General features: G+C 32.5%; 5 protein-coding genes across 6 annotated transcripts; 2 read left to right on the forward strand and 3 right to left on the reverse strand.

Annotated features, from left to right (window-relative positions):
* Positions 1–1,220: 1,220 nt before the first annotated feature.
* On the reverse strand, positions 1,221–10,437 carry LOC106121215 (target of Myb protein 1). Its single transcript, XM_013316752.1, has 13 exons — positions 10,286–10,437; positions 9,764–10,011; positions 7,864–7,971; positions 6,168–6,263; positions 5,777–5,878; positions 5,270–5,416; positions 4,682–4,833; positions 3,883–3,956; positions 3,726–3,791; positions 3,076–3,178; positions 2,246–2,357; positions 2,022–2,081; positions 1,221–1,609 (listed from the first exon to the last, which is right to left on the reverse strand). Exons 1-13 carry the CDS (start codon positions 10,338–10,340, stop codon positions 1,418–1,420), a joined length of 1,515 nt encoding a protein of 504 aa, XP_013172206.1. The 5' UTR covers positions 10,341–10,437; the 3' UTR covers positions 1,221–1,417.
* A 369-nt stretch (positions 10,438–10,806) lies between these two features.
* Positions 10,807–14,822, forward strand: LOC106121527 (leucine-rich repeat-containing protein 48). The gene is made up of 9 exons (XM_013317235.1): positions 10,807–11,077; positions 11,232–11,599; positions 11,681–11,853; positions 11,997–12,206; positions 12,474–12,614; positions 13,106–13,307; positions 13,446–13,631; positions 13,921–14,060; positions 14,592–14,822. The coding sequence occupies exons 1-9, from the start codon at positions 10,978–10,980 to the stop codon at positions 14,734–14,736; spliced, it is 1,665 nt and encodes a 554-aa protein (XP_013172689.1). The 5' UTR covers positions 10,807–10,977; the 3' UTR covers positions 14,737–14,822.
* A 5-nt stretch (positions 14,823–14,827) lies between these two features.
* On the reverse strand, positions 14,828–17,283 carry LOC106121529 (enoyl-CoA delta isomerase 1, mitochondrial). Its single transcript, XM_013317237.1, has 5 exons — positions 17,061–17,283; positions 16,531–16,762; positions 15,962–16,108; positions 15,341–15,553; positions 14,828–15,099 (listed from the first exon to the last, which is right to left on the reverse strand). The coding sequence occupies exons 2-5, from the start codon at positions 16,759–16,761 to the stop codon at positions 14,842–14,844; spliced, it is 849 nt and encodes a 282-aa protein (XP_013172691.1). The 5' UTR covers position 16,762; positions 17,061–17,283; the 3' UTR covers positions 14,828–14,841.
* Positions 17,284–17,627: 344 nt separating this feature from the next.
* Positions 17,628–19,846, reverse strand: LOC106121507 (enoyl-CoA delta isomerase 1, mitochondrial-like). The gene is given in 5 exon segments (NM_001311929.1): positions 17,628–17,990; positions 18,351–18,563; positions 18,956–19,102; positions 19,228–19,462; positions 19,825–19,846. Coding segments are annotated over 4 exon segments (726 nt in total). The 5' UTR covers positions 19,336–19,462; positions 19,825–19,846; the 3' UTR covers positions 17,628–17,732.
* A 290-nt stretch (positions 19,847–20,136) lies between these two features.
* On the forward strand, positions 20,137–22,125 carry Cnep1r2 (CTD nuclear envelope phosphatase 1 regulatory subunit 2). Of its 2 annotated transcripts, none has more exons than XM_013317199.1 (4): positions 20,137–20,302; positions 20,459–20,542; positions 21,258–21,392; positions 21,891–22,125. In XM_013317199.1, exons 1-4 carry the CDS (start codon positions 20,275–20,277, stop codon positions 22,034–22,036), a joined length of 393 nt encoding a protein of 130 aa, XP_013172653.1. In that variant the 5' UTR covers positions 20,137–20,274; the 3' UTR covers positions 22,037–22,125. The 2 variants fall into 2 exon arrangements, with proteins under 2 accessions (XP_013172653.1, XP_013172654.1); XM_013317200.1 differs by having other exon boundaries at positions 20,140–20,302; positions 20,471–20,542.
* Positions 22,126–24,774: the final 2,649 nt, after the last annotated feature.

Raw genomic sequence — 24,774 nt, forward strand, 5'->3', positions numbered from 1 at the left:
CCCAATTTGCTGCAAGTCTACATGTATGTATAACATTTTAACTTAACCTAAGTTTTATTTTAAAACAATATTTTGCTTCGAAATAATCATTAACGTGCGTTTCCACTGATGGAAAATCTATACAAAATTATGTCAAATTTTATCAGAATGATAAAGAGAGATGACATGATTTTTGTTGGATTTTATGCAATGGCAACCCACACGTTATACATATAAACGGATTTCTGATTGCAAACAAAATAATTGTATGATTTTACGCACCAAATTCATAGCAATTCATCAAAATGTATAATAAATATATGTACATATTATGTACATTAAATAGTGGCATCTGCCTCTCCAATTTGTTATAATATAATAACAAGTAAAAAGTTACCGTGTTTCAAATTAAAAAAAAAGTGTTAATACAGTAATGATGCAGTTATATAATAAAGGCAAGATATATAAAATTATATTCTTAGTGACATAATTTTCCGTTTACGAAGTACAGTAAATAAAAAATTATTACTATGAATTATTTCTCTTTTTGTTAATATTTTCATGTGACAAATTAAAATTAAATTGAACAATTATAAGAAATTAAAAAATTATATATTTATCTTGAATTGTTGTTTAAATCAAATTTAAAATTACTAAATATACAAGGTAAAAGATAAACTGGATCCCGGATTGAGTTGATTTAAGATATTTCCAGTTTTTTTTTTAAATTTCAAATTCATTACAAGTATTAAAACATGTTAGTCAATTTCATTTGCAAATTAATGCAAATACATAATTGAAAGTCTATCGGAAAATAAATAGAAAAAAAATTATAAAAAAAAATAACAACCAATAATTTAATATATCAAAAAAAGAATCAGTCACAAAAAACACTTTTTTATTAATATTATAAACAAGGTCCAGATGATCTGCTTGGAAAATATTAAATACGTTTTTATATAAACAAGATGCACGATGACGTCACTTAACCTAAAAACTGCGTAAAAACACAATACAATAGACCAATGCGAGTGGGAAAGAGAAAGATAATACATTAGATAGGAGAGAGAGAGAGATAGATATATACCAGAAAAACAATAATTTCACGAATGCTACATGTCTACATTAGTGGGATTGTTTGAAGAATTTAAAGATTTTACAATGCAATTTGGATGTCGACCAATATTTTTTTTAAATTGACTTTTGTTTTTATCAGTATTGGCAATAGTATAGAATATTTACTGGTAATTACCAAATAACCGTAAATTGAGAAATCGAATATAAGAGTGATGTCACACGAGGTAACTGCGGGTCCGCGACACGAATGTGTGGCATCTAGACGATTGCTTATATTATCATCTTTTTAATATCAGCAAAAGCAATGAACAAGAACAAACGATATTTACCATAGAAAGCGGTAAAGGTATCAAGAAGCAGATCAGAGCGCGAACATGGTGTCCTCCTGTTCCTTGTTGATCTGCCTGTGGCGGGGGGTCTGTTGTGGTGGGTGCGGGGGGTCCTGGGGGTCGATGCTGGGCAGGCTGTCGGCGGCGGCCGCGCGCTCCGCCAGGAACTTGTCGAAGTCACTGCTGGTCACACTCTCCTGACCACCGTTGGCTTCGGAAGCCGCCTGGTAAAAAAAAAGGTTAGTCGATATGTTTTGTATTTTCAACTAGATGGCGTTGTTATCAATTTTGATGAAAATGTGTCTGTACATATTTTATTTTAATGAGATTTGAAAAAAAAAATGGAATTTAGCGTTCGTAATAATACAAGCGTGTTAATAACACAGAAGTAGATCAGTCTACATGATTTTCCTATGGTTTTGTTCAACAATATAAAAGTTGCGAAGTTAATAGTGCGGTTTATCGTCATAAAATATGTAGTGATCACAGATTTTATAAATTTTTATAAAATAAAATATATCTCTTGTGTATGTTAAAAATTATATATTGATGTATAATACAATATATATCTATATAAGCATTTAAAATAAATGGGGTGCAAATAAAATAGGATAAATAAAACAAAATAAAACAGACCTTCTCCTGCGCGAGCCAGGCGGATATCTCATCGATCTCTCGCTGATCCATCCCTGAGGGCTGTTAATTATAAACGCTATTATAACTAAAGACGGGGAAAAATAACAGGACCAAAGAAAAACAAAACAAAAATATTATATACTTAATAAGTTTGTCAGTATGTAGTGACAATTTAAAAAGTGTTATATAAGTGTATATAAGAGCAAGTAAAGAGATATATTTACGAGGGTGGTGTTGGTGGTGTTGTTGGTGAGGGCGGTGTGGGCGGCGCGCTGCGTGGCGGCGGAGGCGAGGCCGCTCGCCTGCTGCTCCACATTGTCCGCGTAACTGCTGCCTCTGTACATACATTATGTTATTATAAACTTGTATCGAATAAGCCCTTTTGCCATTTTTTATATGTTTTACAAAAATAACATGACAAAGTAACACCCGTTGCACGAATGGGTCGGCTCGCTTGCTGCAATAACCATCCAGAAGACGGACGTCAAGTGGAAGTAACTCCACGTAGACTGATGACTGAGCGTGCAAATTGAATCTTCCCTTCCCGTTCTTTTCTTATAAGGAAAAGATTATAATGGCAAGTTGATATGATGGAGCAGGGGAGTCATAGGACAAGGAAATATATAGCTGAGTTGGAGACCAGTACACAGATCTTCACACAGTTGATCCGTGACCTGATTTACAAGATATCATCGTCCATGCGTCCCGGAGGTCAAAATTAGTCCTCTTTCCCTTCCCAGCCTTTTTCTTATAAGGAAAGGATGGGAAGTGGAAGTGGACTTTCCGGATGAGAGGATGCATGGAAAGAGAAAATATTTTCTTTCTGTGCATCCTCTCCTCCGTCGATTAAAGTTAGGCAACGCATATGCAATTGCGTATGTCTATGGGCAACGGTCACTTCGCTATTTCAGCGATTTCAGGTGGCCGCTCGCTCGTTTGCCACCTTATGATATAAAAAAAAATCAATTTAAGTTGATGTAGCTATGACTTTAGAACTAAATATTGGAATAATTGTGTGTACGTTATAACGTGCATATTGATAGTACGTAGTTACCCAGTTTTAGTATTCTCGTATGTAACATTGCGCGACTGAGCGAACATATCGAACTCGTCCTTGGAGCTGGCGGGCGACTTCTCCGCTGACATCTCCTTCACACCTGACAAATATCACCTCACAATATATATCTACTTTATACAAAATCTAGCTAAAATAGATGTTGGAATGTGTCTACGCATCACTTGCATATAACTTCATTAACATTATTCGGAAACCCTATTGGCCGGCGCGCGATGACATTGTTCATTTGACACCACTACGGTGCGCCACTACTGTTTTTTAATTATTCACTTAACCGATGTTGTTAGCACTTAACGTTGTTAAAAGAAATTGTTAATTACACGCAAGTAAGAAATAAGAAGAAGTTTTATTTTTAAATCCAAACAGAATGTCTGTTGGAACATATCTACAGAATGCCTTAACTGATCTTATTGAAATTTGACATGGGTGTAAAACAAAGTGTGGAAGACCACAAGCACCACAAAGGCACAATATTTTTTAATTCTGCACGAACGCAAACGCAGGCGACTGCTAGTCTATATTTTTTTTTAAGTGAAAATAAAAGTATATATTTTTAATATAGCATAGTTCTTTTTCATAGAACAAATGTGAAATAAAAACTGGAATATTATAAAAGCAAGACTCACTCAGTTTGCTAACATCGGGCACGTCATCGCTTAGGTCAATAAGCGCGTCATCATCTCCTGTCTTTGCTGAAATTTAATTAAAGCATATTAAACTTTCCATATAAAAGTTTCAAATAGTTTTTTAGATGTAAAACACAAAGAAAATTCAAAGACTTACGTGCATCAGAAGCAGGTACCCCCATGGCCGCGCCCAAAATGGCGGACGGTGTTGCACCTCCCTTGGCCGCGTTTCTGTTAACATTTTTTTATATTACATTAAAAAAAAAACAAACAAATATTGCAGTCAGATTTTATAACATAAGCTGGGTAATTTTAGTTACGTATTAGGGCTAGTAAACAATGTCTAGGAGACCCGTATGTGAAGGCCGTAGTCATGATATTTTTTTTATTTTAATTGGTACACAAAACAGCTTAACACCGTTTACATATTCAAAAATACATGAAGTAATATTAAGGATCTAGGTTATAAGCCAAAGTAAATGTACACAACATGATTATACAAATGTAAAAAGAACGAAAAGAGCAGATTAAACACTTAAAAATTAATTATGTATACTTAAATTTAAACTGTTACAATTATGGGGGTTAATAAAAAACACGAAAATGAAGGGATGAGGAAATTTAAAAAGGTATTTTTGAGACAGAATTTCTGAAGACCGCATATTTAGGATTGAAGATGTCTAGATCGTTCGATGTACTATTATATAGACGTCTCATTCTAACAATAGGGTTGTAATAGGAAGTGTTGTTTTTATAAGTACAAAGTGGAAATGGTTTTTGAGACCGAGTTACGTGCCTCGTGGTTATGTCGATTTCGGCTAGAAGAGTAGGTGTATCAGCAGACGAATGAATAATATAATATATATAATATAATAAGCAGACTTATTATTGATGAAGTGAAAGAACAACGTCTGCAAAGAGAGCAGGTCTCGGAAGGTGGTGATGATGAAGCAGACCTGTTGTTGATGAAGCGGGAGTGGCGCAGCAGCAGGTTGTTGAGGCGGTCGTTGGCGAGCAGCAGGTCAGCGGTGAGAGGGCTCTCCCCGGCGAGGCGCGCCACCAGCTCCACCAGCCGCTGCTGCATCGCGCGCATCGTCTCCGCCAGCTCCTGCAACACAACTGTTATAGCAAGCCCACACAACTATATCACGGCTATTTTTTTTATTCATTACAAAGGTACACCAGTTGCCTATTCGTCAAACACGAGCATATATATATAAAAATCATCTGCTGTTCGTTAGTCTCGCTAAAACTCGAGAAAGGCTCCCCAGGCCTCTACACAGCGCCCCCATTTTCTTTCTAAGTCTCTTACCGCCCTCCTTAAGACCTGCAGCGCCCACAATGGGGCGTTATCGCCCACTTTGGGAAGGACTGCTATACATCATAGTAGTTTGTGCTCATTTGATTATCACCATTTTGGCGCTGATAGTTGCGGTTGTTAACGGTGTTAAGAATTGGAACTAATAATAGAGAATTATATTTTTATATACATGAACAGATGTGTGTAAATAAAAGCAATGAGCGAGTGTTATATGTATACTGACGTTAAGCAATTCAACATCGCTGTCGTGTTGCTGGTGGGGCGGCTGCGCGGTCAGCTCGTTCAGCATGTCGCCCATCACTGTCAGGTTGCCCTCCACCACCGACAGGTCCCCGCGCAGCTTGCTCATCTGACTCTCAGACAATGTCACCTGGAGTCATATGTTATGGTGTCACTCTCCGACAATGTCACCTGTAGTAAATTTACTACGTATGTTGTGACAATAACAGTGAGTTTCTGAGACCGAAATAACGAGATAACAATATGTTTTTATATGGAGATGTGTTATCTTTGGATGAATATATATTTCACACACAGATTTTGGTGTCAGAAACCAACCGTAAACATGTTAAAATAGTAGCAAGGGGAGAAAACGTTCTGTTGACTTCTGGAAAAAATATTTGTCTCAATACGATGTAGATTTTTTTTATCAAATATGTAAATTTATGAGATTTTCAAAGCCTTTTATGGAATATTTTCTATGTAAATGTGTTAATAAATGCGAATTTACCGTGGCCATATTGTTTTCTTGCAGCTGTCTGGTGGGCGAGTGCGGCAACGTGGCGGTGCGCTGTGGAGACCCCACTGGTTGTTCTGCGCCGTCAGGAACACTCTGGTAATTATAACAAAGAAACTAATTTTTATAAAATCTATAGACAGTAGATACAAGACAAAGGTTTTCAATTTATAATAATGACAAAAATGTGCAAAAAAATTTTCGGTAAAGTCCACGACGACGAAGTCAAGGATTTTAATTTCCAACCCATTACGTTTCGTTAAAATTTAATTTAACATTCATAATGAAAAATGCTATAAAATTATTCGTAACGTAACATACAGTTTGCTAAGCAATATTCAACCTTAGTTATATTAATATGAAATTTTTATTCAAATATACAAACCCTTTGTGGCGTGAAAATAGGTGCCATCGCATCCAGATCTGTCATCGGGAACTCCACACCTTTGGAGCGGAGTTCATTGTAAATTTGTCCAACACCCTGGAAATAATCGCGGAAGAATAATCAATATATTTGTCATAACTTTAGTTCATAACAAATAATTATTATAGGATTTTATAATCCATAATTAATTTTATCATAAAAAAAACCATGAGATTTATTAAGAGGATAAGATTTTTTGGTAAAATCTGTCTGAGCTTTAATATTAAATGAAGTTGTTTCGATTAATCCATTTTTGATATTTGTATATAAAATTCTTGTACAAAACTTATTCATCATCATCATCAGCTCACTATACGTCCCCACCGAGGGGCTCGGAGCCTACCCTAAGTTAAGAGTGATTAGGCCATAGTCAAAAAACAACAAAACTTATTGAGAAATGTAAAATTTTTATCCTAAAATAAAACAACATGAATCACATCCGATATAAAAGATTGATAGCAAAAACTAGTCTTAACAATCAATCGGAACTTTAGACTTTGTATAGTTTGTAAAGATTATACGATAAGATAACGTTAAGAATGTATAAAACTGTTGTTACTACATATTACGCTGTGGGCCTAGCACGAATGATTGTAACAACCACAATCATACCGTCTTCGACAAAATTTGTACAAAAACTTGTACAGCAAACATATAAAGTACACCAAAAAAGACCATACTTGTCTTGTCGCAAATATTCATGTTAGGCTAGGCCCAATGTTAATTTTAAAGCTACGATTAACTTGAACCTTATTCCCCCAAAGTACTACATATACCCAAAGGGACACCCTACTAATAACCACTTAAGAAATCTGAGTTCGACAGTTACACCCATTTTCCACTAATTCACTGGTCGAAAGTAACTAGCCATTCTGTGGAAAAAGACACTAACTAGATGACGCCATATTATTATTTCGCAACTAGGTCGATATAAACAATGCGTACCGCAAAACAATACGTTATTGAGGTTTGAATAATATCATTCAATTGGTATTTGTTTGAAACTTGCATTACTTTTCTAGGTTAGCTAAACAAATTTAAATTAGGATTATTTTTTGCGACTGTCAAAATCTTTGGGGTACTAAAGTTTCTATGAACTATAAATACTATGCTTTCTTCATATACAACAAAGATCTTCTTGAAATACTAAATCTATAAGCTCTGTATGCAATAAAAAAATAAAAGTAGATGTTATTTAATTTCCGAGACCAGTATTATGCGATAAGAACCTGATTTAAGGAAATAAATTACGAATTAAAACTACATTCATATTATTTTGCGTAATAAGTTCCAAGGTCATTGGACGAAGAAGTTTGTCAGTGACATCTTATAAAGAATATATTCAAAGAGTAATCAGCTTACAGTGGGCCTACCACGAATATTTGCGACAATCGTATGACTTTCGTATCATAATCGTCAATTATTTTAAAATTACTATGAGGTTATTTCTGGACTTTACGCTTGAAGAGCGCTACATAATACAAATTTTGTAGATGACAATACGATGGCGATTGTCTCAAATATTCGTGCTAGGCCCCTTAAAGCTGTTGCTTTGACTTATTGTTACACTTCAGCTGTTATATAAAAGCGATCACAAAAGTGCGTAAGGAGCGGCTAGTTGTGTGCGGCTAGCCTCTTAGTGAAAATAAGCTCTTACCTGTAATTCTGGTTGATTCTGGAAAGCATCTGCCCAACACTGAATAAGGCTCAATACCTTTTCTTGCACTACCGTCGGAGGATCGTTTTTAGGTCCAATAAGTTTTACCTGAAATAAAGCACATAAGGAACAATCACTACATCATATTATTAAAGGTAACTAAATAATTAATTATAACAAAAATGTAAATTTGAGTTTATTTAATAATATAAATCTGGTTAAATCTTTTGTTTCAAAATTCACAATAACATACCCAAAAATGTTTCTATGTAGGTATATAAAATACTTAAAGAATTATTAAAATATACAATTTTACTAAGTCACTTATTTGCTAAATAATCTAACTCCATTTGCGTTCGATTTTAGATACGTCTGCAAAAATACTAGACTAATATCACCTTCGACATATATTTATAAGACAAAAATAATGTTTTAATTTGCATAGACATTTATTTATAGTTCTCATGCTTAATATGACCATATTATATTTATAGTAGTAAAGCATTTTATACACATTTATGTATGTGTGAGTAAATTGCCAATGGGAGTCGATTTTCAGTTTCTAACAACGAAAGTCCTGTACAAATATCCGCCATCCTTCTTTATCTCTTTGAGAAAAACAATGATAACAACATATCAGTACTAGTGTTACATAGTACCAGTGAATTCTATGCACACATGTAAACATATTCACACAACACACACTACTAAAAAGAAAAATGTATTCGTGAAAACATCCACAAAAACAACTATTACTACACAATAATAGCTTTATTTAACATCAAAAACTTGTTTACAACTAAAATTTAAATAATAAAATCTTTTTATATGATGATAAACAAATTTATCTGAAATAAGAAATGTATTTTGTTTTTTTTATAGCACTCCATCTAGAAAAACAGTTTGAGTTTTTTGTTCTAAATTTACCTTCAAATAATTATATAATTAATGCAATAAAGAAGACTGTTATGAGGTCAATGTTAATATAATGAATCATTCAATTAAAAAAGATAAGATACTATTATAAAATATGAAAGTACTATTGATTTGATGAACCCTACAATAATATGAGTCATCTCAATCTATATGGGGTAGGCAGATAACCACAATACTCAACAAACTAAATAAATTGCAATAATGTCAGACATTCTATTTTAATAATTAAAAATATTATAAGTGCCAAAAGTTTAGCTAGATGGATGTTTGTTAGAAGGTAACTCGGAAACGGTTCAATGGATTTTGTTTAAATTTGGCATAGGTGTAGAATACAGATTGGAAGAACACATAGGTACATATACTTATTAAAGCTTGTTATGATATAAATTTCCCAAATTATGTAAAAAAACTACATTTTACTAACATATTTGCAATCTCTGCCTACCGTTATTCACAAGATATAAAATGCTAAGTACCAAATTGTTTAATATAAAGAAGCAAACAATATAACATCAAATAGTAATACATAATGTATAGAAGTTATGTATAATTTTTAACCAGGAGTATATTGTTTGCTGACAGACAAGCTATACTGATTAGATTATACTTGATAATTGTTATATATCACAGCCATAGAGTAGTGAACAGAGGTGAAGAAACTCATAATCAGATAAGCTTTGTATTGCAAAGACATTGTTAATGCTATCTGCACCACCTGTCTATTTTATTTATAACTCTATTCAGATTTTTTTCAACCAACCAACTACCAAGGAATTGTTTACATTAAGTTAAAACCTCATAAAAATATACATTTTTTTTGTATGACAAGCAAGTGTTTATTTGAAATTGAATTGAAATTGTTTAAAATAACAATGAAAATAATAAGCATACTAAAATACGTAGAATATCAGACAATTTGTTATGAAGATTAAAGTCTATTTAAGATTATATTTGTAATACTTACCAAGTCCGAAATAAATTCCTTGTTGCATACTAAAACATGAAAAGATTTTCCACAATTTTTCACACAAGTTTCTAGTACAGTCAGAGTATACATGACCACAGTATAGTTTCTTCCAGCACTTTGGGTCAGTCTTTTTCTAATGGCTTTAATTGCATCTTTTGGTCCATCAGCACTACTGTTAACTATATCACATATTTCCATATTTAGGGCCCAATTTTCTGACGGTAGGGAGCCATCAGTTGCTTGTTCTGTAACGCAATGTTCATGGTAAATACAAAGGGTCATAATAATTAGCATCATTGCGTCAAATGACAATTTTTTTTTCACGAAGAATTACTTCTTCAATTATACTAACCAGCCAGTATTGTTTTTAATTACATTTATTCTTTTACGATAGTGCTTATAGGAAATTGAAATCGTAATAAGAAGAAATTGTGCGCAACAAAAGAGAAAACCTACTGGAAAGAATAGAAAATATTACGAAACGCTAATTAATTAAACAAAATAATGGTTTGTACGAACCTATTTTTTGCCCAACCGGCGTAGCAAAAGGATTTCCTACCCCAAAAAAGGACATTTTGAGTTTTTTCCAATATTTATCACAAAAGTCCTTCGATTTCACTTGTCACTACTATCAACGCAATTACGAAAATGTCACATCACAAATCAGAAACATTGAGTGACAAACAGTGATCGGTGTTGACATTAATTTCCCATAAACTAAAAAAAAACTGTCGCGCAATAAGCATTTTATATGATTTCATGTTGTTAATTAATTTCAAAATTGCAACAAACTAATTGTTTTTATTTGTAGCCTTCCAACCTAGCCTAACAATTACATTTTTATATGGCAATAATTTTATTTCGTCGCGCATTAATTCAAAAATACCCATGATATTGTATGCGTGGTACAACAGGGATTACGAGTTTCTTTAATAGTTAAATTTTATTAAGGATATGCTTGGTTATTTTTTATATGCTACACCTAATCAGCAAATGGAAATCCTTACAAAAAATAACAAAGTATCTTCTGTCATCCGGGTAAAATTATGGCAAACACAAACGTTGCCATGGATTTGTTTTTTTTGTGAGTTTCTAAGGAACGTGTTGTTTGCTGCTGAAAAGTTCATAAAAAACGGTTGTAGCACACTTTTAAAGTTGAAGAAATACGTATAAAATTTACTCATTCTTAGTATCTAGCAGACATTAAGAAGATGACTGAAAAGAAATCTTTGAACAGCCTTATCATTCACCCAGATATTGAACCTGGTGTTATAGATAATGCCATGCTCACACGATGCATTCTTGAATACGGTAAGACTCAATTTTGCTTAAATATCAACAAAATGGAGTTATGGAGGCATTCTTTATTCCGTAGAGAACCTACTGATCGAAGGTGCCGAATGTGCCTATGATATTTTAATAGCAAATATATCTTAAACACAATATTAATAATATTAAAATACAGGACCAACTGAAGAAGCGGGGAGACTATTCGCGGAAGAAGGTGTCCATTTAGACGAAGCAACAATAGTTCGACTTGAATTTCAAAACATATTACGAATCGATCATCTTTGGATGTTAAAATCTCTTACGAAACTAACTTTAGCCCATAATCTGATTGAAAAAATAGAAAATCTTGAATTATTAACAGGCCTAAATGAATTAGATTTATCATTTAACAAGATTGAAAGAATTGAAAATTTGGATGCATTAGTCAATTTAGAAGTTTTGACTTTGTTTCACAATAAAATAAGGAAGCTAGAAAATTTAGACACCTTAACGAAACTACTCGTTTTTAGTATTGGAGACAATTTAATTGAGGATTACAAAGAGGTATACGTGAAGTTACATTAAAGTGCTTTTAAGAAAGTATTTTTTTAATTACGTATCTGATAAATATGACAATTTGTATAGATGGCGTACTTGAGAAGATTTCGGTTCCTTCGGTCTGTAAGTTTCAGGGGTAACCCTTGCTGTGACGATCCCATGGCTTATCAATTTCTCAAGTCAGCGTTGACTAAAGTCACTTATTTGGATTACAAAATAATTACGGAGGAAGAAAGAGAAAGTGGTGTTGCTTTATTTAGGTAAGTGCAATCGATTTTGTAAGTTATACTGTTTCCTTGATTTTAATAATTTTCCTTGTGATGAACGGACTAGTGTTACTATATCCCAGGCAATCGTTTGTCTGATATGTAAGAAAGAATATTTGGTATGTGTTTTTCGACAGGGGCTTGTTACGAAGGTTAGACGAGGCTGATGAAAAAGCTGAAAAGGAAAGAATAGCTAAAGAGGAATACGAAGCAAAAGTCGAATTCTATGCGCTATCCTTTGTGGAATATCTCAGCGGTCCTGAGTTATTGGATTCAATGTTCCAGAAGGATCCCGATGGTTCATTACTGCTTATGCTCGGTGGAGAATTGTTGAATTTCTACGAAGAGTAATATTTCTATTTATAATTTACACTACAATTATTTGTTTATGATACATGAAACTATATTAAATAATGAGAGAAATAGTTTGCACAATTATGCGTATATTAGCATAAAATGGGAGTTTGTAATGTTTAGGTTTTTTTTTAATTTAATTCTTAGGTGAATGTTGGTTATATTCTGTGACCCATTACGATTTGGTTGACTTTACATACATCTTTGAATTTCTTCTCAAATGGTATACGTAGTAGGTAATTACTAATTTAATATTTAAGTTACAAAGAACAATATGTGGAGACGATGGCAGGACTAGTGGAATACGCTCAAGGTGCCTACAACACGAGGCAGATAGAAGTGAAACTGTTCAGAGACCTGGTGGACAATGCACTCGCAGACAGCGTTAGTAAGAGTAAAGAGTAAGTTGTAAGATTACTACTTCGAGTTTAAAATATTCATATCTCTGTTTTTATATAAAAAAAGAGTGAGAAGGATAACGATATTTTTGTGCATATGTTACGGTTAGTGGAAATCCAAGGTTATACGAAAAAAAATCGAAAATGTTTATCTTATAATATATTGTATTGGTCAATGATTATCATCTTGCATTGTATTGTTGAAAAACACCGATCACAGACAAAAATAAAATGCCTAGAAATCAATGGAGCTTTTTTTTATATCAGAAGGTGGCAAACAAGCGAGCGGCCACCTGAAATCGCTGAAATAGCGAGGGGACCGTTGCCCATAGACATACGGAATTGCATATGCGTTGCCTACCTTTAATCGACGGAGGAGAGCAACTAAACGAAACTACCAACAAAAACGAAAAGCAAGATGATATTAAAAATTAATAATAAAGTAATACATTATAAGCATTTTTAACATAAAGATGGATTTCTACAAATTGTAGGATAGTAAAAAAGTTTGAAGAAAAGAAGGTAGGGCTCGTAAATCAAATGAACGAAGTAATCGCAAAGTTCATGAGCAAGCAAGCGACGCTGGAAGAATTGGAGCCAAACATTGTTGACCTTGGGGAAGCCTTCAATGACTCTTTGTATGAAATGTGGAAGAATCTGATGACTATAGAAATGCAACTCTATGAACAATGCGAGGTGAATAAAATTATTAATTTAAATATACATATTAACTGCCCTAAAACTGTACCTTGCCTAGACTCGCCTTGATTAAGTGTCTTGCTCTAAGCCTTACGTTTCCCTTCTATATCTTTAAACTTTGTCTTATATGTTTAGGAATCGCGTACGCAATTCGCAGTTAACCTGACAGAGATGATAACTAAACTACTGGAGGTGTCTCGCGGTGCGTTCGGGTCGTGGCGCGAGAGCGAGCTGGTGTGGTCGACACGACAGAGCGATCACCTCGCAAAGCTGGTCGGTAATAAAGTGTTGCTAGGTGACGCGACTCCGGAACTATTTGAGGTAACTTCTTTCAACTATCTAAGTTCCAAGCACGTTATTTTTTATAAAATAGAAATTATATATACTGAATGGGTAAGTTTCGCCCGTTCGTGTTTAACAGAGAATCTCACGGCAGACTTAAGTATGGAAACGTATCATCTGGTTCTTTTACAATGTCTATTGGTAACTGATTTCTCGACAAAGCGATTCAACATAAGCTTGATTACATATTAAAAAAAATCTTACTCCATTGTCATACTTAAAGTTTCTGTCTATATTAAGTGTTGATGATACCCATTGTAATTTTCAGGTGATGATGGATCGAGAAGCGATGATGAACCTCGTGGCTCAATCGTCTGACAATCACCTGCGGTTCATCGATGCTCGCGAGGATCTGCTGATGACGCGGGCTAATAACTGGCGCGATCACCTTGTATCCGGGACTAATGAGTAAGTAAACAATAGATAGAAAGTGCTAGAGTAAATCATCATCAGCTCACTATACGTCCCCACTGAGGAGCTCGGAGCCTACCCTAACTTAGGGGTGATTAGGCCATAGTCAACCACGCTGGCCCAGTGCGGGTTGGTTGACTTCACACATATCTTTGAATTTCTTCTCAGATATGTGCAGGTTGCATCACGATGTTTTCCTTCACCGTAAGAACTTCGGATAAATGTACATATGTAAATGAGAAATAGAAAACCACATTGGTACATGGCGGGATTGGAACCCAGGACCTGCAGATTGCAAGCCAAGTGCTTGACCCATGAGCCACCGACGCTCTCCTGAGCCACCGACGCTCTAAAGAGTAAAGCAAAGGAATATTTTATACGTATTTTTAAGCTGTCATAAAATACCTTATATTATTTGTTTCGTTTTCTTCCGTGGCCGTCAGTTAGGGTTAGGGGCACTGTTATTTCCTAGTTACGCCTTAGAATAATGATACTATTTAAAATAAACGTAATTTATATTGTTTACAGCAATGAAATAAAAAGGAATAGAGATAGAATATTGGAAATTAATTACTTCATAGACAATCAGAGAGAGGCGTGGACTGACATGCAGATGAGCATGACAGAGGCTGTGGATCCCGAGGCGGCTGCTTTACTTGGAGATGATTTCTAATAAATTAAATATACAAGTAATTTATTTTACTTACTTTTTTATACTGTAACCGAAGTAATTCTTCTGAAGAAATAAACATTAAAGGAAACAATATGATTTACTTATTTACTTTTTTTTCTTATTTTTAAGTTTTTCAACGTAATCTTTTAAATTATCTTGCACTGATGGGTTCATAACTACATCAACGAACATTCTAATGTCTTCTTCACGTTGTTCTCGTAGTATTTTTATTGGAGTTTGTCGCATTCTTTGTTTTGTCAAAGCCCTCGCATGCAGAGGAATTTTATCAAATTTTCTGATGTATTGTTTGCATCTGTTTATAGCATCTTCCTTGTTTGATGCTATTTCGTCTATTAGGCCGATCTGTAAAACAGATTTTAGTTTTTCTCAAGACATGGATGCTTTGATTTTATGACGAGAGAGTGACGACTAAAATGATGGACGATAATCGACTTTTGATACTACATAAACTAGGAACACGTTGAAGTTAAGACGTGAAGTCGTGCATTCTAAGCATCAAGACATATTGTTGTCCTTGTTCTATGAAGGGAATGAGTGGGATGACGATATATTCTTTAAAAAAAAATTCTACAACCAAACTTACCTGTAGAGCTTCATCTACGTCGAATAACTTGGCAGTTGTCAACGCTGTCTCGGTGTGTTTCATCGGTATCACCTGGTACATCATCGCTTGGATCCACGGCGTGGTTATGATGCCTAGAGCCGCCTCGTTCAAACCTATCTTATAATTACCGTTCACCATGGCACGGTATTCGCACGATAGGGACAGAACACAACCAGCTGCGGGCGCATGGCCCTGCAATATAAGAAAAATGCACTTTTTGCATGTATCCAGGATTATGGCTAGAAGGTTTATTATATACGTCAACACTGACAGGTTCAAGCCGACCCTAAATTAGGGATACTATTAGGCCAACACTGGCTCAGTGTGGTTTGATTCATATATCTGAATTCTTTGCGCAAATCTGCGGATGTTTGATCATGACGTAAAAAGGAAAGAATATAAAGCAGTGCTAATTAAATAAGTTCGCGTGTCACAATATAAGTTACCATACTTCTTTGAAACGGCTTGATCGATTTTTATATGCATATTCAGTAGGTTTGAGAATCGGCTATCTATTATTGTAACCTGCGGGGACAGAGTCGCGGGCAAGAGCTAGTTTTATTTACACATGATATTATAGACATAACAAAAGTAACTTACATTAATTGCTGCTGCAGTAGCGAAGTCTAAGTCGAGAAGTTTTATAAAAACATCTTGAACAGAGCTCCAGAAGTTTTCTAGTCTTTGTAAATCTGGCTTATAAAATTCATTAATATCTAGTCCTGCGGAAAATATGTTAGGTATTGCCTGAAAGAATATGCATATAACATAAAACATATGACAATAAAATGTATTTATGCGTTTGTTTTTAAAGTGTCAACACAAAATGTTGATCGCGAAAGTTGATTTGTGTGGAAATAACAATACATTAATTATAATAATTAAGTTTAGAAAAATACAAAGTTAAGAACCTAATAATAAAATATCTTACAATTACAAATGTGAATGTTTAGATGGATGTATGTCTGTTAGAAGGTAGGTCCGAAACGGATCTCGATGAAATTTGGTTTAGAAGTGGAGAATAGTCTGGAAAAAACACATATGTAGGTTTAAGGCTTAATCTTTGATCCCGGAAGTTACGATTCCCGTGCAATACTTTTATTCTATTGTATTAGTTGTGAAATTCGAAGTTAAATAATTTATAGTTAATAAAATTCTTTATAACTTACTGAAGTTAAAATGACGCCTTTAACTTTCTGTTTCGAGATTTCATTAAGCGAATTAGTAATTTCATGTAAATATTCCAAATTGAATGTATTGGCAGGTGGTCGTTGCATGGTGAGTGTGGCAATACCTTCGTTGTCCACTGTTAAATCTACCACTGGTGTTTGTATGGTATAGGACCTCTTAATAGGCGACCATAAATTTGTACACTTCCAAGCTCTTCGTATAAAATACATCCTAGAATTAATGTGAAAACTTTAAAAGACTATCTTAAACGATAGAACTTTCTTCCTCGATTTTCGAGTGTAAGAAATCCGGGCAGTCTGTATTTTTATTTATTATCGAAATGTTTATCTTATACTTATAATTTTTTATCGTACAAATTGTTTTATTATCACAGTTTTTTGAAGGAGATACTATATTTTTAAACAAGTGTTTCCGCAGTGGAATCGGTTATTCTACCATGCAAGTACACACTGGTACACATAGTCGGGTATTTAGTACAAAAAAAAAACAAACATAGATTGGTACTTACTTTGATGTGGCTAAAGTCAAACTTATTCTCAAATTTAGATGTTATTTACAGCTGTACAATTTATCTTAACTATCAATTTAATGAAAAGCCATTACTAAAATCACATTATTATAAATTTAATATCTATCTTTGAATCGGTAAATATAATTTACACTATATAGTTCCGTCAAGCAACATCGAAAAACACTGAATTATTATTGATAATATAAAAGGCCTTGAAGTGTGGCATTGGCGTCTCAAATTTTTGTGTTTAATTTGATCACAGATAAAATGTACTTTTTTTCGCTAATCGGTCAATAGATGGCGGTTGAATAAAGTTACATCTAACATGAAGGTCCGAATAAAGTAGCTTTATTCGTCAGAGGGGTCGCAATGAGCTTACCCTTTTATTAATACATATTTTATATGTATTATTGCTCTTGAATCTTATTGAGGGAAAAGTAATAAGATTCTTAATTTAGATGTAAAGTTATGCGGGAATTAGGTATAAACATCTGCTTCGCGTTTGTTCATTACAAAAAACGAAAGAAAAAATATAAAAATTATTTATTTAATCACATAACATTATAAATCATTTAAAAACTGTATAATTCAAAAGTTTACATGAATATAAAAAATTATACCTATAGCTAAATAACACATGTATATAAACAAACTTAGATTTAATATATTTTATTTGGCAGCTTTTTGCTTCAATGCCTGTATGTACTTTTCCAGACCTTGTTGGATTAGAGGGTTTTTCAGAATACCTAGGAATTCTTCAATATCTTGTTGTCTATTCTTCTGTAATCTTGCCAATGGTGCTTGGCGTATCTTCTGTTTGGTGATAGCTCGTGCTAGAGGTGGGATTTTATCGAATTTCCTTATAAACTGTTTACATTTCTCGATTGCATCTGCTTTGTCTGCTGCTGCTTCATCAATTAGACCAACCTGCATACAAATCAAATTAATAACAATGACAAGAGCTATTCCTATAGTAAATTATTTGTTAATATTAACTAGTATTTACTTATTAAGTCCATTATATTAACGAAAAGAACTAGAAATTATAAGAATGTTTAGATGGATGGATGGATTCTTTGAAGGTATCTCCAGAACAGCTGGAGGGATCTCGATGAAATTTGGTATACAAATAGAAGTCTGGAAGAACACATAAGCTCTATAACGTGTTTTTTCAATCCTGCGTGGACAGAGTCGAGCGCGACCTCTATTTCTATAGAAACTTAATCTTTTACCTGTGTCTTATAATAATTATTTGTACGATATTAATCAGAAATACACAAGACTAACCTTAAGTGCTTCTTCCACTGAGAACATTTTAGCAGTAGTTAATGCATATTCCGCTTGTCTTATTGGTATTGTATGACACATTGTATCCATAAACCAAGTTGGAGCAATAATACCTAGGGCTGTCTCATTCAGACCTATAGCATATTTACCACTCACCATAGCCCTGTATTCACAGGACATAGATAAGAGACAACCACCAGCAGGTGCATGGCCCTGTAATAAATAAATATATATTCTAGAGAATGTTTAGATGAGTGGATGGATGGATATTTGTTTGAAGGAATCTTCAGGAGGCTCAATGGAATATACAAGAACATAATCTGGAATAACACATAGGCTACTAATACTACTACTAATAATTCAGTTTTTTGCTTAATTCACAACTTGTTTAATATATAATTGAATATTATTTAAATTATAACTTATAGCAATTTTCTCATAGTCTTCTCTGTATTAAGGTAATAAATTGAAAGATAATACATGTGTATAGAACTGATAGACATATATATGTGCTTCTTCAAACTAAAGTTAGTTTTGTAGCAATATTTTATTTCAAGTTCAATAGGATGGAATAATGATAATAGTTTTTAATTTAAATTACTCACATTAATAGCAGCAGCGGTAATAAAATTGGAACCGAATAATTTTAACCATACATCTTGTAGTGTTGTCCAAAATTGCTCCGCCCTTTTTAAATCAGGTTTATACATTTCCATTATATCTAATCCTGCTGAAAATACTGTTGGTGAGGCCTGAAAATTATATTAACTATATTAATGTAAAAAATGAACAGTACTTTTTGAGTGTATGCATAACAAAAATATAAAAATCTATTTTTTTTTTCTAGCTATTATTTTTAAATGTTATTAATACTTACAGAAGTAAGAATCATTGCTTTTGTTTTGTTTTTTGCTACTTCATCCAATGATTTACTGATTTCTTGTAGCAGTTCTAGGTTTAGACTATTAACAGGTGCTCTGTTCATAGTTAACACAGCTATACCGTCTTTGTCAACAGCCAAATCGACCAAAGGTCCACCCTGTGATGCCATGGTCCTAACGTTAGGGACCAAAACTTTCGCACTGTTTACTAAAAGTCTTGCAAAAAGCATCCTGTAAAGAATACATTTTTATAGATATCAGAATTTTTTTTGTCAATTTGTGAATGGTACTGTGTCTTTTTCATTTTTGGAGTTTGTAATTTGATTAATATAAGAACTTTATTCTTTGTATAATTAATAAAACGTACAGGAATATTTAATTTATCTGTAAAAAACTTAGTATATTATTAACAAGAATACTTAACATAAAAAATACTACTTTTAGTCGGCACGCGGATGAATATTTACACATCGGCATTGTATGTTTAATTTGAATTAATAAGATATTAATTAAACGTAACGAAAAATAGCACTTTGACCATAGAGAAAAAGTTATTTAAAGTTAATATAATAAAAAAGTTAAAGTTTTAATACCTGTAAACTTTCTATTGACCTTTGTACTTTGACAGTATAAATGTATCACGTCAATCGAATTAGAGCAAGCAGGAAATGGCAGTAGAGATAGGAAGTGTTATTTCGTATCGGGATAGCGACTAAAAGCGTCGTGAAAAGCGAAGCGAATAATGCGACGAGTGTTTATCGCTATTTTTCTTAACATTAAATTTTATCACATAATCAATAACTCAATAGCGTTGATAATAATCGTAATTCGCAATCTAATCATTTGAGTAAAAGCTTACTACTTATTTTGAGTGGGCAGCTGAATTGACTGGTCACACTAACGATTTTGTTTTGACATTAAATGAACGTCATTGTCAACTTTATATCAACCAATATTTCGAAAAACATTAACTTGAAAATAAATATGTTTTTCACAAGTGTATAATTAAATAAAGACTGGTTAACGAGATATTTTCTATTAAAATGTCACTAGAACAAACTGCTTGCGATGGTAAGTTGAATTCGTTATTGTGATTTTGTATTTATAATTTAACATAAATTAATTTCACATAAATTAAGGTAAAGATTTGTATTAATTTTAAACCTAAACGGATATCTTTATCGATATTACTAACATCTACATTCACATAAATGATTGATGTGTTAGATGCTCTTACAGACTTGAAGGCGTTCGAACGTCGGCTAACAGAAGTTATAGCATGCCTTCAACCTGCCACTATGAGATGGAGAAGTAAGTAGCAACATACAATTCATTGCCTATATTATTACACTTTACAATTGTGTGGTAACTGCTAACTACCTTGTTGTTTTTATTCGATTTTAAAACTTAAAAAAGGTCAGACACAAAAAAGTCACAAATAAATTATCAATAAAGATAAATATGTACCAAATAGAGATTGTTCTTCAAAATATTCACTTATTAACTTGTGTGTACTATGCTACTTCAAAAATAACTAAACATTTTCAAGGAATAAAGCCTTATATATAATAACTATGTGGTTTTTTCTTAAACATAATTGTTTTTATAACAGTCTTTGTAAGTTATATTTTAATGAGTTTTTTTTATCAATAAAAATTGTTCTCATATTCTGTATGAATAAAAAGATTGTGGCATTATATTTTGAATGTTCTGGAATGCTAAATAAGTGAATAAAATTGTTAAAATTTGAATAGTAAGCACATATCTTAATAAAGAAATAAATAGCAAAACCCGTTTTCACTTGAGTACATAATTAGTGGAATCTTAGTAAGTACAAGTAATTTTTCATGTTATCTCATCGTAAATATTTTACAACCATTCTTAAATTTGTTGATGTGTGTAAAATCATGCAAATGATTGTAGTCAGGTTAGTTTGAAATAATTATTCTCATGGTGCAAAGATAGATGTATGGATATAATAATTGTTATGTTCCTTCCTTAATGTCTCTCTGTAATCTTATTTCAGTTTTGTTAGCGGTTGTGTCTATCTGCACAGCGATAGCAGCATGGCACTGGTTGACAGATCCTCTAACACCTGTGGTATCTCTGACACAATCGCTGTGGAACCATCCATTCTTTGCATTTACATCTACTTTCTTAGGTGACTATCTTTTTCATAATTATAGGTACATTTAGTCATTATTAGTTAGATGCATGATCACATTCGTTACAAAGTCAAGTGTCAAATTGATTAGTGAGGAGACATAAATGTTGACATTTCAATAAGGCTAGTGCTGCGCCAATACACCGGCTCAATGTCTGATTTTATTCTTAACAGTATAAACTTAATGTTTAGTAGTAGTAGTAGTAAGTCTATATAAATACAGGGCATGTACGGGTTTTGTTGTTATCATGAATGCATATGATTAATACATTCAATGCTATAAAATTTCATTTTGAAATGAACTTGCAAAGTGATTTTGCGGCACAGAATGGGTTAAGTTTGTAAACACATGTTTTATGCTAGTTTTGTCAAATTTGTTTAGAATTAGGCCTTTTATGTAGAGTAGTGTGGAATTCCCCACATCTGAGTACTATTACTTTTCATTGACTTAATTGATTCTTAGCATTGTTTCAATAATTTATGTATTATTTCCAGTACTGCTGTTCATGTTGGGCGTGCATAGGAAGGTGATAGCGCCCAGTATAATTACAGCTCGCACTCGTTCCGTTTTAAATGATTTCAACATGTCCTGTGACGAAACTGGCAAGTTAATTCTAAAGCCGAGACCTGCAAATAATTGATTGGCAAGCATATCAAACTTTTGTAAATATTATATAAGTATTAAATGTTTTTGTAAATTTATTTAATAAATAAAACACAATTTATTAGAGATTAAAGTTTTATTATTTTATAACTTTGGTGTATTTTTTATATACAATAAATAAATTATAACATGCAATAGGTCATTTGCATGACCTATAACCGAGGATGTTATTAAATATTGGTAATATAGGTTTAACATTTTTTTTTCTATACGAAGTAAATTTTTAATTAAAAAAAAAGTATACAAAATTTTACTATAACACTTTTAAGTATACACTTAGGAAAACATCTTAAATTTACTCAAATGTGAAGTTAAATAATGGAGATAAACTGATTACTTTTAGTTTTAAGGTGGTGCTGGTATCAGTTGACAGTTGTCAAGTTCCTACATAAGATTACTAATTATTTTAAAATAGTACAATTGATGTTAGAAATCAATTGCGTCCCGGAGGCCTAATTTTAGTCCTTTTTTCTGTCACACTCATTTTCTTATAAGGAAAAGATGGGAAGTGGAAGTAGACTTTACAGATGAAAGGATGCATGCAAAGGGAAAATATTTTCTTTCTATGCATCCTCTCCTATGTTGATTGAAGCTAGGCAACGCATATGCAATTGCGTATGTCTATGGGAAGCGGTCACTTCATAAAAAAAACAATAGAATTTTTCTGTCAATTCTTTAAATTTCTTCAAACTATGTGATATTATCCCAAGTGTATACTTTAAATATACTTTTTAATTTTAAATAATATAATAAATGAATGTAATAATTGTGCTTTTGACTAATATTGACTACAAGTAACTTTTTCAACGCATTCTAAATCGCTACAATTATAAAGCCAAAGTTCCTCTAGTGTATTATCACTTTTGTCCATTTAAACATAATTTTAGACTCGGCTTGGAGTGTTTAATCCAAATACCAGGACATTAAAACATTTTTTTTTAAATGTTGTTTACAAAAATAGACATGTCTTTGGGCAGTGTTGGGTTTCGGATTTATTTATTACAATTCATTATTTATATTTAGTTTTTATAACGAAGATGGCAACTCTGAAATATTCCATGCACATTTACGTTCCGTTTTACTAATTAGTTTAACAAGTTTTTAAAAATATTTTTATGTTTTTAAGTCAAACATTTGAACTTAAACAGTTGACATTTTTTGCATGTAATGGAATATTTCGTAGCTGTCAAATCGTTATATTAATCCAAGTTTATTATCTAATCGTATGTAAATGCAACTTGAAGAATAATAAGTAGAGATTGACAGTGAAATCAACAGCCATTGTTAAAATTATGAAGATATATCAACGAGATTAAAATTACCTAATCTATAAATAACCTATAATTTTGTGCCAACTGTGCAATCGATACATTTTCTAACCATACTAAATTCACTAAAAGATACATTAAACATCTAAACCCTAAAGTATTATTGTGCAAAAGTGTATGGAAACGACAATTAAATTCGAATATTCATAGGAGAAACATTTAAAAATTATTTTTTTAAACTTTTCCGAAAATTCTAGAATTTGGACAGATGAAAAAGGAACAAAAATAACATCGATCTTTTTTTATTGAAGAGTTCTGTATTCAATCTGTATTTAATATTATTATTTAAAAATGGAAGACAAAACAAAAATCGAATCAATTAAAATAGTTTACGATTTCATATTTAAACCAGATTGATTTAACTTTGTGCGCATAAAGCGGCTGTTCATTCTAACTTAACCACTAAGTTAAGTTATTTCAATCTCAAATAACTAATATAATATTATTTATCAATTATTATTATAAGTTTTAAATTATACACAGTTAATAAAACATTATATAAAAATTCCATTCAAAATCGCATAAATAGGTCGAAGGCAGTGGTAATCATATAACAAGTCAATATTAAATTTATCGAAAGGATTTCACATTATATTATAATTTGGTATATTTTAAGCCTCATTTTCTTAAAAAAAAACTCTTTCGATTGAATTTCATAATTAAAATGCTATAAATTTTTGCAAACTTTTAGAACACATATTGATTGAGTTTTGAAAAAGTATCAATAACGATCCTCAATACTGCTTTAATCTTGTCATAATAATGTCATAACGATGTCATAATAGGGCAACAATAACATATGACACAATTGTCTACTTAATTAATATATTAACAATTGTGAAATATTTGTATATGAACAACGTTAAATGACATTCCCTTAAGGATATATAGACCGACAAGGATATCTGTACAGGTGGGCATAAGTCAAACTAAATAATGACGGCTAACTAACGCCATCCTGTCAATGTCACAGTGTCAAGATCATGTTTGTACTGTAGCTGTATTGTTTTTTTTCATGTCCATGTAATTTTAACAAATTTTCTGACAGAACTTTATCCTCGATTGACCTAAATGTAGACCGACAAGGTTATTTGACTCGGGGGTAATAAGAACTAAATTATGACAGCTCACTAACGCCAACCTGTCAATATAAAAAAATGTCAGCTCCTGTCGTTCAGAAGCTGGCTTGTCATATTTTCTTTTGTGTACTAACTACAGTAGCAGTGTCTTTCAGGGGACCAGATATCCTTGTTTGACTAAGCATTTTAAAGTTAAAGATAAGACTAAAATATGAATATAGATTAAAAAGTGTATCAAAGAATACAACAATAGTGAGATGAATTAATAATAAGTGCAAATTATTAAAGAAGTTAAGGCAGAATAATCT

Source organism: Papilio xuthus, unplaced genomic scaffold (assembly GCF_000836235.2).
Source record: "Papilio xuthus unplaced genomic scaffold, Pxut_1.1 DF826945.1, whole genome shotgun sequence".
In the NCBI taxonomy this organism is placed as follows: domain Eukaryota; kingdom Metazoa; phylum Arthropoda; class Insecta; order Lepidoptera; family Papilionidae; genus Papilio; species Papilio xuthus.